At 40.3% G+C, this 13,455-nt stretch overlaps 1 protein-coding gene across 6 annotated transcripts in view; it reads left to right on the forward strand.

The window, feature by feature from the left end:
• Positions 1 to 13,455, forward strand: part of MAST4 (microtubule associated serine/threonine kinase family member 4) — a 419,070-nt gene that overhangs the window by 258,589 nt on the left and 147,026 nt on the right. The window contains exon 1 of one of the 6 annotated variants that reach the window (XM_039543764.1): positions 8,221 to 8,572. The exons of the other annotated variants lie outside the window; for them this stretch is intronic. Coding sequence (XP_039399698.1) covers positions 8,481 to 8,572 — 92 coding nt within the window. The 5' untranslated portion in view covers positions 8,221 to 8,480. Of the gene's footprint in view, positions 1 to 8,220; positions 8,573 to 13,455 lie in introns of those variants that run through there. 6 annotated transcript variants of the gene reach the window in all.

Here is a 13,455-nt window from a genome sequence, read left to right on the forward strand (position 1 = left end):
TTCTCTCTTATTTTGTCATTAGTCTGCCTATTTGCTTTATTGGCTCAGAAGCAGAAGCCAATCTCCAGACCAGAGCAAATGTATACTAGCCTAGTTATTTACATGGCTGGCTGTACTATGTATATACAGTTAGGAGAAATTAAAAATGGTCTTGCCTGATTTATAAGCACATTTCTGCTCAATGCATATTTAGGTTTTAATTAATGTTTGAGATCCTTTTCATAATTTATAATCTCTTATGAATGAAGAGAGCTCCAGTGACCCCTTTACAAAGTAATTGTCCCTTTCCTTAAATATGTTTACATCTATTAAACTATAGTACAACAAAAAAGTGGGAGGTTAATTTGAATTTTGAATGATATATTACACCTGTTAGAGTAGTAATTACACACATTTATAAATAGTAGTGGATATTCTTAGAAATTTGGCAGATATATGTGCTACACAAACACCACTTCCATTTTGATATTTTTAAAAAGTGTATTTGTATACCATGTTTCACACACTGAATAAAGTGTTTAATGAATTCACAGACAGGTAATAAGTGAGTGTTACATTAACAGTATCAACCACTAGAGGGAGCAAGAGGTCAAACATTATAATAGGGCAAAATGAAATAATGTCCTTGATTCATGGATTTTAAAACCAGAACATTTTCATAAAAACGATTATTTCATTGATTCATAGATTTTTTAAACTATTATGATTATGTAGTCTGGCCTCCTACATAATACAGGCCAAAGAACATTACCCAGTAACTTCGGTTTGAACTATAGCATATCTTTTAGAAAGATATCCAACTTTGATTGAAAGACTTCAAGTGATGGAGAATCAACTACGTCCCTTGGCAAGTTGTTTTAATGGGTAATTAGCATCACTATTTAAAAAATTGAATCTTCTTTCTAGTCTTAATTATTTAGCTTCAGTTCCTAGCCATTGGATCTTGTTTTGCCCTTTTCTGTTAGACTAAAGAGCCATCTGTTATCAGAAATCAATTTCCCATGGCCTTGTACACTGTGATGAAGTCATCTTTTACCCTTCTCTTGAATACACTAAAAAGACCAAGCTGCTTACGTTTTTTACTATAAGACATTTTTCCCAGACTTTGAATCAATCTTGTAGCTCTTTTCTGAAACCATACCAATTTTTCAATAACCTTTTTGAAGTGTGGACACTGAACTGGACGCAGTATTCCAGTAATGGTCTCACTAGTGCTTTGTGAAGCCACCTCCTACTCCTACGTCAAATTCCCATGCTTGTGTATTCAAGGATCACATTTTTCTCTCTTAGTTACAGCATTGAACTGGGAGCTCATATTCAACTGTTTATGTGCTGTGACACCAAAGTCCTTTTCAGTGTCACTGCCTTCCAGGATCCTGTCTCCCATCATGTAACTGTAACTTAATGCTCTTTGTTCCTAGATGTATGACCTTGCATTTGGCTGTATTAAAGCACATGTTCAAATGAGTCAACCTTACCCAGTGATCCAGGTTGGTCTGTATAACTGACCTATCCCCATCGTTACTTACCACTGCACTAATTTTTGTGTCCTCTGCAAATTTACTAGCAATGGCTTTATATTTTCTTTCATATCATTGCAAATAGCATAGAGCTAGGAACAGATCCCTGTGGTTCCCACTAGAAACACAACATTTACAATTGCTTTGTGAGATTTGCCTATTAAACCATTTTTAATTCAGTTACTCCCAGCGCTGGTGCACTGTCTATACTGGCACTTTACAGCACTGAAACTTGCAGCACTCAGAGAGGTTTTTTTTCTCACCCCTGAGTGAGAAAGTTGCAGCGCTGTAAAGTGCCAGTGTAGACAAGCCCTAAGTCAAATGCTTTACAGAAATCTAAGTATATTATATCAGCAGTTACCTTTATCAACCAAACTTGTAATTTCATGAAACGAGACATCAGGTTTGTCTGACAAGACCAGTTTTCCATAAAACCACATTGATTGACATTAATTATGCTAGCATCCAAGAATTCTTTACTGATCATGTGCCTTATTGATCTTCCCTTGAATTTGCCCGGGTTCACTGTTAAGTTAATCAGCCTATAGTGTTCTGGCTCATTCTGTTTACCCTTTTTTAAATATTGCCATGATATTAGGTTTTCTCCAGTCCCTGGAACTTTCCAGGTGTTCCAAGATTTGTTGAAAATCAACATTAATAGTTGAGAGCTGCTCAGCCAATTGTTTTAGTACTCTTCCATGCATGTTATCAAATCCTGCCAATTTAAAAATATTTAAATTCTGTAGTTGCCATTTTACTTTCCCCCTATTTACTGATGGATTAAGAAGTATTTCTAACCTTTCTGGTCATTCAATGACAGACATGTGGGTGGCAATTTTGCAACAGAAAAGCTTCAGAAACAGATTCCAAGGAGAAACTGCTGAGCTGGAATTGATATGCAAACTAGATACAGTCACCTTAGGTTTAAATAGGGACTGGGAATGGCTGAGCCATTACAAACATTGAATCTATCTCCCCTTGTAAGTATTCTCACACTTCTTATCAAACTGTCTGTACTGGGCAATCTTGATTATCACTTCAAAAGGTTTTTTTTTCCCCCCTTACTTAATTGGCCTCTAAGGCCTGGTCTACACTAGGAATTTGTCGAATTTAGCAGTGTTAATTCGACTTAACCGTGCACCCGTCCACACCAGGAAGCTAATTAGTTTGACCTAGAGGGCTTTTTAGTTCGAATTCTGTACTCCTCCCCGACGAGGGGAGTAGCGCTAAATTCGACATGGCTATGTCGAATTAGGCTATGTGTGGATGGAAATTGACCTTAGTAGCTCCGGGAGCTATCCCACAGTGCACCACTCTGTTGACGCTCTGGACAGCAGTCCGAGCTTGGATGTTCTGACCAGCCGCACAGGAAATGCCCAGGGAAAATTTGACACGCTCCGGCGCCTTTTGGATGTTCTCTCATTCCCTAAATGTTGAGAAGTCCTTCCCTTCCTGGCTCACCAAAGCCCCAATCCCAGTTTCATCCCCTAACTGTGTAGTTGATTATTAAAAGTAGTTTGCTGTTAATTACTATTTCAGTCAAGTTTTTCTACAGAAGACTGTCTGTGAAGGGGGCGGGGAAGGGGGTTGTTAATTGCATAGGACAGTCACCTTTACCAGGGTACAGACACGGGGGCAGGATCAACAGCAGGTTACACACACAGTGCAGTCAGTAGGCACCCTGGTCAGTCTGGGAGGTGTTTTCCGTGTTCTGTGTGGGTGGGGGGGTACGTGACTTTGTGGCATGGGAGGGCGGTTACAGAACTTTTGCAGCGGTCTTTGTCCTGGACCACAGAGCCACGCAGCAGGGGAATCTGTAACCGTCCTCCCCCGCCACAAGGTCACGTAGCCCCCGCACACAGAGTCCCGAAAAGGAGGGATGGTAGGCTCCGTTGAAACAACCAGTCCGGCACTGCGGACCTCTCTAGGAGCAGGAGCCTATCATTCCTCAAGTGCAGAAGCGGTGTTAACATCACTGCACACCCTACCCACCACAGTCTGCGTCCCTGTTTCAACCCTTTAACGCGAATTAATTAATAAAGAAAACATTGTTAAATAACAGTGTTCCATTAACTTTATTTTTAAACGTGTGTTGGAAGGGGGGAAACATGGTGAACGGGGTATGTAACCGCAGAAGAAAGTCAACAGTAACTGAAGCAGGGGCAGGTTCAGCTTCTCTGTAAAGAAACTGAACAGTCACAGGTTACCCTGCTCCCTGAGGAACCTAGCTTTCAAAGCCTTCCAGATGCACAGCGCTTCCCGCTGGGCTCTTCTAATCGCACGGCTGTCTGGCTGAGCGTAATCAGCAGCCAGGCGATTTGCCTCAATCTCCCATCCCGCCATAAAGGTCTCCCCCTTGCTCTCACAGACATTGTGGAGCACACAGCAAGCTGCAATAACAATGGGGATATTGGTTTCGCTGAGATCCAAGCGAGTCAGTAAGCTCCTCCATCTTCCCTTGAGACATCCAAAAGCACGTTGAATGATGACAGTTACCCAAGACCACCCTCGACACGTTTTTCCCCCCAGCATGCATTGTGGGGAAATCCCAGAATTCAAATGGGCAGTGGGGACTGTGGGAACTGTGGGATAGCTTCCCACAGTGCACCGCTTCCAATGACGACGCTTGCCCCGTTAGTGTGGACTCACAAAGTCGAATTAGTGTCCTTAGTGTGGACACACAAATTCGACTTTGTAAGGTCGATTCCACAAATTCGAATTAAGTTAAATCTAACTAATCTGGTAGTGTAGACATACCCTTAGAGTTGGTAGGGCAACTCCCACCTTTTCATGCTCTCTGTATGTGTATCTATATCTCCTCAATATATGTTCCATTCCATGCATCCGAAGAAGTGGGCTGTAGCCCACAAAAGCTTATGCCAAATAAATTTGTTAGTCACTAAGGTGCCACAAGTACTCCTGTTTTTTGCGGATACAGACTAACACGGCTTCTACTCTGAAATTTGTTATTTAAGACATAAATACATCATCCTTATTCTTTCCAAGTATGGAACAGAAATATTTATTGAATCCTTCTACTACTTCTGCATGATGATGGAGAATTTTACCATCTTTATCTAATATTAGGCCTATATCTCTCTTAGGATTTAATTTGTTCCTGATGCATTTAAATAATTCCTTCCTATTTCTTTAATCCTACTAGCCATAGACTTATTACAATGCATTTTTAATGTGTGCGTGTCTGGATTTAGCTATCTAATTTTCAATATCTAAATCAGCACTGGGAAACTAGTCTGAGCTTTTGCACTCTTCATTGTAAGGGAATATTTCTCCACTATTTCTCAGGTGCCTGCTCCAGATAACTGTGCCAGAAGCTATAGTTTGTGCCCCCATGCTCAGGTACAGCAACAAATGGAGTGAATGTTGTCTGTGGATGCTCTGCACTAATTTTTTTTTTAAAGCTGCTTAAAGTGGGCTTACTGAAATGCAGCAGGAATAAATGGCATGTCAGGATCAACTGCACTATTGGACTTCTGTGGTATAGGTGGACTTCAAGAGTGGCTTGTCCAGGTCTCAGCTGAGAGGTATATCGACACGTCATTATTTATACTTGTACTTCAACACCCTTAAACTCACTGTATTTTCTTCTTAGGAGAGAGGACTTGAGCTCTCCATTATGGTACCTTAACAAGCATTAAAATTCATATAACTGTCTTTGTACTCCATTGCACTTTTCTCTACTCTACCCCTTCATCTATATGTATATGTGCAAGCCCTCATCCCTGTAATATCTGACTGTTTGCCACGCATTTAAAAATAGAAAGATCAAGCTGCTTCTCCTATATGTAAGGAATCCAAATGATTAGTTGTTCGTAGGGTTTTGTTTAAATGTCTGGCTGTGGTGTGGTATATGTGTTGGTTTTCCTCAGGAAGTTCTAAGTTTGAATCCACAATTCACTTAATTCTGAAAATGGTTATTTTGTAGTTATCTGTTGTGGCTAGTAGTTTCATAATCTAGATTAAGTTTGTGTGGAATGTAGCTCTCTCTGAAGGTCAGGGTTGTGGAAGAGAGGCAATTTTTGGTAGCAGAACCAAAATAATGGAGGACTTTGAATATCAGGATAGAGGCTTTGAACTGGACTCTCTATTCAGTGGGAGCCAGTGAAGAGTGATTTCTGGGATGGTCTGTTCATGGTGCCTATGCTTAATGGCCATCATTAAATGAGGTGAGTTTGATGGGTCTCAGATCCAGATCTGAGGCCAAAAATTCACTACCATGGTTGACACAATTGGCAGACTCAGTACAGAGAATGTTTGGGTCATGGAGACTGAACTTTCCCGATTACTTATAGTTAGTGTTCTCTCCCTATTTCCCCACCCATATCAAGTAAGAGGCTTGCTTGTAGGGCAGTGTGTGTCAGACACTTGTCCTCATGATAAACAGCGGATTTCATTTGCCAGGATTGTTGAGCCAATGCCTTTCACCAATGCTAAATCCATGCAGTTCTCTTTTTAAGCTCAAGTTTATGGTTATGGACTCATTATTTTTAAATATGCATGTTAATGTATTAAATACCAAGTAAAAGGTCCTGCATGGAGCTGCACACAACATGGCATCATTGGTGGAGTGAACTCTCCTTGGGACATGAACAGGGAGCCAGGTTGAGAAGGATGCAAGATTTCCATGTGTAGTGGTAGGATTTTGGGATTGAAAGAGGTGCTGCAGGCACTCCTCCCTAGTACCAGCTGTTTAAAATACAGAGTAGAGCTTAGCAGGCAGGCACCAGCAAGGGAAGAAATATGCTACAGAACTCTCCCTATTGGCTGCAGTAGCCTCCTCATGTGCTACCACTGGAATGGCATTCAGGTGTATGTCTGAGTACTACATAATGGGTACACTCCTAGTGAATATTGGTGGGGGATGCTAGTGGGAACTGGTCCTGGCACTAGTTGCAGCAGTGATAGCAGATGCACCATAGCTACCTGAGTAATCAGCAGCCAAATCAGTCCCAGCCTCAGAGTGAGCTGGAAATTACAACAATGGGAGAGGTTTTTTCTTAAAGCTACAGCTTTTGGATTCGTGTGATTACACGAGAACCTCAATTTCTTTTAAATACTAATAAAAAAGTAAATTTCTAGCCCTGAGAGTTGCAGAGAAAAGCCTGAACATGTGACCCACGTGTGACTGAAAATAACCCCAATTGTATATATATTTTTAAAACTCATGGTTTTTAAGCTAATGTAATTATTTCTTTTGTTTTAGCCTGACTTGTGATTTTTGAACACTTGGAATTGGCAATACTGAGCAGATCTAAACAACACTGTTGTATAAATACTAGTGGATGTTGGCAGATGGTATACACGTGTATGGTTGCCAGTACAGCAGTAGGAAATGTGAAGAAAAATGCTAGTGTAGGCAAGGCTCTGGAGGGTAAGAGAGAGACTGGGGATGGTGTCAGGATTAAAGAATTTGGGAATGGGAAGTAGAGAAGAGAAGAGGAAAACCAGAACATACATGCCAGATCTAGGCTGAAAAGGAAAGTGAAGGTCAAGAAGCAGATAGTGTAGAAAAATTAGGAAAGTGGAAAATCCCAAATGGAGGGCAGAGTATAGGGCCAGGAGAGGTAGAAGTAAAGCAGGATGCAGTGGCCTGCAGGGTAGAGGTTGAACAATACATCAAAGGGTCTGTGAACCATGTCAAAACACTGAGAGGGAACTAGTCATTAAATACTTTTTCTTCTTCTTCCCTTCTGTCCCACCCTGCATTGCAATATGTCTGTTTTTCATGTCAAAAGAGGAGATGGTAGATAGTGTGGGATTGGAGCCAGCACCCTTTCCTATCAGTATGTTGCACATCCACCCCATAACAGGTGCCACAGCTTTTCATGTTAAAAACTTGGTGTATGTAGTTGCAGGCAGCCATGCTGAAAATAATTAATTAGGTACCTGTAATGTCATGTTTGTTGGGATAGGCTTGAACCTATAAGCACCACTTACTGTAGTTATTGATTTAAGGTAGAATGTATGTGGCTTGTATTTTTGTAGAACAATGTGTGTGTTAGCTATGCCAAATTATGGATCTTGACTGTCAGCAGGGTGTAGTAGCTCACTACATAAGGTACTGGTGAGTTGCACACTTCTGTACCTCCTACTGAAACATACTCGTCTTTGTAAGTACAATAAATACTTGAGGCTGTTGTTTCTACTCTAAACTTCAGAATGACCCACAAAGGAAGTGTGTGAGAATGCGTGCGCACATTGCTGCATGTTGTGTTAAATCACTGTTGCCTAAAGTGGTGTATGAAATGTTTAACTGTGATGAAAAGATTAAAGAATGCACAGTCTTTTCGTTTTCTGTAGTACAGGAGCTCTCAACTTCATTCTCAGCCCCTTGGTAAACAGCAAGATGAGATCAAAGGTGACAGGTTTAAGTCTTGGAAAAGACTCTCAAAGATTAGCTTATTTCTAAAACTATTTGTGGGGGTGGGAGGAAGTGAATGGAATTTTTCTTTTTCAAAATATTTGTATTGTAAAAGGAAAATAGAAAGTAAACGTATTATTGGTAAGAATGTTTGTAAACCAGACAATTTATTTTTTTAAATAATATAAATAAAGGGACGTGTTGAAAGTTATAAAATGTACTACTCCCCCTCTGGGTAGATCTGAATGGTATCTGCCAAACAGATGACAAAGTACCTTGGGCTGAATCACACACAGAGACAGCGTTTTCAGCAGAACATGGGGCTAAACTATTGTAATTATTGCTTATAGCCAGGCAGTGCCATGTTAGAGAGGAAAAGTTTACTGACTCTTTGGGGAAGCAGCTGTATACTAATTAGATAACCCAACAGGGCACTGCTTCTCAGCTACACTAAAAAGTTTCTCTTGCGATCAGAGTTAATGTTAACACATTTTTGCAGTGAGTGATCAGATAATTGGGTTTTTTTTTTCTTTTTTGGTATCATGTCTTTGAACTTTTAGTGAACTGAAAAGAAGGGAATGGATATGTCTGATCCAAATATTTGGACTGTCCTCTCAAACTATACCTTGCCTCATTTGAGGAGTGGAAACAGGCTGCGTCGCACACAAAGGTAAAAATCCTTTCCAAGTTCTCCTGTGGTTATGTGTAATCTTGTTCTGAAGGTTTTGTATCTACTCGTCTCTCCACGCTGTAAAGGACTTAAATACTGTGTTTACCACACATAGTTGTTGAATTTACTTAGAGTATATGTAAATCTCTCTAATTTAAAATACTCTCCAGTACTTCCTGGTTTCATTGTTGTCCGCTTTTACAAAACCTAGGTTATTTGGTACTTGCAGCTGCTTGGTTTTACATATCTTAAAGTAAGGTTCTGTACCTTTGAGTCCGGGTTGTTTTTTGTTCTTTCGTTGAATACTATTTATTACTTTCCCTCCCCAACATACTCCTCAGTTTCTTTCTTTTTATACTGTTTCAGCTGTCTATCAAATATTTAACCTTTATCTGAAGTACATGTACTCTATACAGATAGCCTATTTCATAGTGTACTCTTTAAGAGACAGGTTTGTGTAACTCTGCCATTTTTTTTTATTTTTTTACTGGTTAGCTCACATTTAGTAATACAGTAATGGCCTTTTCATTTTTGACAAGAGTAAAAGTTGACTAGAAAAAAGCAAATTTTAAGTAAAGTTAAAGATTGTGCCACATATCAACAAAAAATAGGCAATCTGAAGCTATGCTGAGACTTTGGAATGTGTTATAGGGGTATCTACTGCTATAAAGTCTGGTGTGTCTCTGTCACACTGAGTAAGAATTGTTTATAGAGGTTTATGACTATCTCTGTTCAACTCCCAGTCTTGTCACTTTGAGTCACATCATTGCTGTTGTTCTAAATGTGGTTAGTGAAATATTTTAAAATATTTTCTTTACATATTTTCACGTGTGTGTGTGTTTGTTTAAATCTTCTTTAGATATTGCTCCTTCTCTGTCTTGCTATCTGTAAGAGTAACACAAAGAAAGCAGGAAACAGGCTTAGCAGATCTGTTCATAAGCTTTAAGTATTCATATACAGACATATTTTACAAAAGAAAAAGGTCTCTATTGTATCACAAACTTGAGATCGAAAAGAACTTAAATCATCTGGCCTATTTCCTTGTCAATGCACAATTGTTCCCCCAGTACATGCTAGATTACTTATAAAATGTTTTCTTATTCCTCTTCTAAAAATGTATTTAACTAATACCTGTGCATTCAGTTGATCATATTTATCAAGTTTGCACTTTCCTGATACAAATAGGCCTCTCTTACACACACACACCCCCAAAAGCCTCAGATTGTTCAGCTCTTCCTCACTTTACTAACTCAAGTAGGTCTTGCACTTTCATGCAGACCTAAAAATACTTTTTTTATGAAGCGTTCTAATGTGAAGCAGGTCAAGGAGGAACCTGTTAGACTTTCTGCCAAATGAGAGCACAGTTATAATACATCTGTGAGCCAGTCCTTAATTCTAAATTCTTGCTGTACTCTTTGTTTTATCACTACATTTACATGATTCTAGATCTGTATATACATTCTGAAAGAACTTCTAAAGCAATACTTTAAGAATATCCCCACACTTTAAATGCTAACTGAATAATAAAATATTCTGTGTATTGCATGGTGCACAGTCTGCCTCTATGTATTTACATAGTGTCTTACTGTAGAACCATGTAAAACTTTCAGTTAAAAACCCAAAGCAAGATGTATAAGGTCTCCTCCCTCCTCCATTCCGACTAATTCTATCATTTTGTGGCACCTCCGAGAACTCATCAGTAAGCCTTCTGTTTCCATACAGTGTTTAAGTGGTCCAGCAAGGCACACCTGCTCCCTTTCCCTGAACTAGGATACCCAGTATCTTCCTGGCATAGGTGATATAGTTCAGCGTGAAGCAAGGACCAGAAAGGTGGCAATAGCTGGGATGGAGAAACGTCTCCCAGTTCTGCTGCAGAAAGGGGATTTGATACACAGAAGTTAATGGTTGGATCTGGGGGCAGAGGCCCTATCGTACCTGGCCTCTAATTCACAGGCTCATGACAAAAGGAGCAGGCTATTCAGATACTATCTGAAGAGAGGGGAGGGCAATGAGGTGAAGGCCACTGGGCTACCCCTCTCCTAAAAGACTGCTGTAGGTAAAACTGGGACTTTGGACCTGCCCAGGGAAAACTGGGTCTTGGTTGAAGAACCGGATGATGAAATTTTCCAGTTTTACAGTGAATGATGGAAGTTTTGGAGAATACAACCAAACTTGACGGGCTTGTGAAATGAACCTGCTGGCAGTGGTTAATTGAAAGTGTGGGAACCAACAACAGTGAGTTTGGCACAGTTCTACCCATAGCAACTGAAACTGAACTGATTTATTTAGATGTTAGAGTTGCCAATGAAACACCTTCTAACTGAAGTACAGGCAAACATTGATTCTTCATGGAAACTTATTAAGGGAAATTCAAGGTTGTCTCAAATTGGCATTCACACACGTTTGGATTTGAGGCCTCTTTCAGAAATGGGGGTACCAGTATTGGTGTTTGATTGTGGCTACCTTGATGATCTCGTCTCTTCTGTCACCTCCACTCCATTGCTATCTGTGCAGTTTGGGTGTGTGTGGGAAGGGTGGAAGGGTTCATTCTCTTTGCCATCCTTCTGTCTGGTTGGAGATAAGAGGGCCCAGCATCCATTCCTCTTCTCCTGATTCCCAGAGTTCATGGGGATTCTTCTCTAACACACTCTAAGGATTTTTTTTCCCTATGAAGTCACTTAGCCTAGGAATTTCTTTCCCTTCCCTGAGCCTCAGAGACACAGAGGCAGGGATAGCCCATCTCCCCCTTCAGGGAGGGTCGGGGGTTGCAATATTCAGCATAGCTGCTCAAAGTGCAGACATGAACAGAGTAAACATTTCTTATCCAAAAGATGATCTGTCTTTCTGCTGACTTGAGTGACTAAAATAAGTTTTTACTGTTGTTTACTCCTTTTATCCCTGCGGAATCATGACATCTAAGGGAGCATGGACTGGATTTTATTATGACTCGTGCATCATTAACGGACTTGTTAACTGAATTCCAATTGTAGTAGCTTTATTGCTGGTAATGAAGCATGAGCAAGAAATACCCCAGTATGCCTTTCATGTCTCACGATGGGTTTTCAGGGCTGGCAGTTACAAAACCCTCCACTTGTAAACTGAACAGCTATGATATACACGCCATTGAGCGTCACTAAACATGGATCACAAAACATCACTTTTACAGCATTAGAAACAAACTTCATATGTCACCATTTTAATATTTGTATTTAGCACCATAGATATGCTTGGCCCTTTACAGAATGAACAAAGAGGTGGTGGTACGTGCCTGAAATGGCTTCCAGTCTTCATAGAGCTATTAGGGTAGAGTGCACTGATCGCTGCACTTAATTTTGTTCTTTATTTAAACACAAATATTGCTGATATTCAGTGCATTTAGGAGACAGAAGTAGTGATGAGTGAATTAAAGTGCACATTTCTCTCGCGCGGTCTCACATTAGTTTATAAAGTTTTTAAAGCCTGCAGTTTTTTTCCCCCCTATCCTTCTCATTGGAGTCACAGTGGAACAGTTTATTGCAAACAATCTTCTGTTGTATCAGGACCCTTTTATTTTAAAACACAGGGTTATAAATAATCACCTAATAATCTATTGCCCTGTTTTGGATGAACATTGATTAATATTACATATTGGTTTTATTTTTTCTGATATTTTTTCTGAAGAGAGCAGTGTGATATTGAAGAGACTTTACTAATATGGGATACAATATGCCTTCAGGTGATCAGTTGTGTAATCTAACAACTCTGATTTCAGGAGATGCTAGTTCTTTTTCTAATTAATATTTTTTTTTATTTCCAGTAATAAGTTTCAGAAAAGTGTAAGTAGCTGTCACCCAGGTCTGAGATTTTACTGGGATTGGAAATAATGTGTTTCTTGGTAGATACTGAACAAACCTTTTGAACTCATGAGTTGTCAGATTGAGTGGGCTCAACTGTATGGTTTAGGTTGGACATTAGGAAAAACTTCCTAACTATCAGAGCTCTGAAATAAATTGCCTAGGGAGGTTGTGGAATCTCCATTGGTGGGGATTTTTAAGAGCAGGTTGGACAAACACCTGTCAGGGATGGTCTAGATAATACTTAGTCCTGCCTTGAGTTCAGGGGACTGGACTAGATGACCTCTCGAAGTCCCTTCCAGTCCTATGATTCTGTGATGTTTAATTATCATATACTATATTCATAGAATAGACTAAAAAGCCGAGGAGGTCAGGAGTTTAGATAGATCCATCTTCCTGTTAGTAAGAACCCCTTTCATAGAATCATAGAATCTCAGGGTTGGAAGGGACCTCAGGAGGTCATCTAGTCCAACCCCCTGCTCAAAGCAGGACCAAACCCAACTAAATCATCCCAGCCAGGGCTTTGTCAAGCCTGACCTTAAAAACCTCTAAGGAAGGAGATTCCACCACCTCCCTAGGTAACCCATTCCAGTTCTTGACCACCCTACTAGTGAAAAAGTTTTTCCTAATGTCCAACCTAAACCTCCCCCTCTGCAACTTGAGACCATTACTCCTTGTTCTGTCATCTTCTACCACTGAGAACAGTCTAGATCCATCCTCTTTGGAACCCCCTTTCAGGTAGTTGAAAGCAGCTATCAAATCCCCCCTCATTCTTCTCTTCTGCAGGCTAAACAATCTCAGTTCCCTCAGCCTCTCCTCATAAGTCATGTGCTCCAGCCCCCTAATCATTTTTGTTGCCCTCCGCTGGACTCTCTCCAATTTATCCACATCCTTCTTGTAGTGTGGGGCCCAAAACTGGACACAGTACTCCAAATGAGGCCTCACCAGTGCTGAATAGAGGGGAATGATCACTTCCCTGGATCTGCTGGAAATGCCCCTACTTATACAACCCAAAATGCCATTAGCCTTCTTGGCAACAAGGGCACACTG

This window comes from Mauremys reevesii, linkage group 6, assembly GCF_016161935.1.
Source record: "Mauremys reevesii isolate NIE-2019 linkage group 6, ASM1616193v1, whole genome shotgun sequence".
Lineage (NCBI taxonomy): Eukaryota > Metazoa > Chordata > Testudines > Geoemydidae > Mauremys > Mauremys reevesii.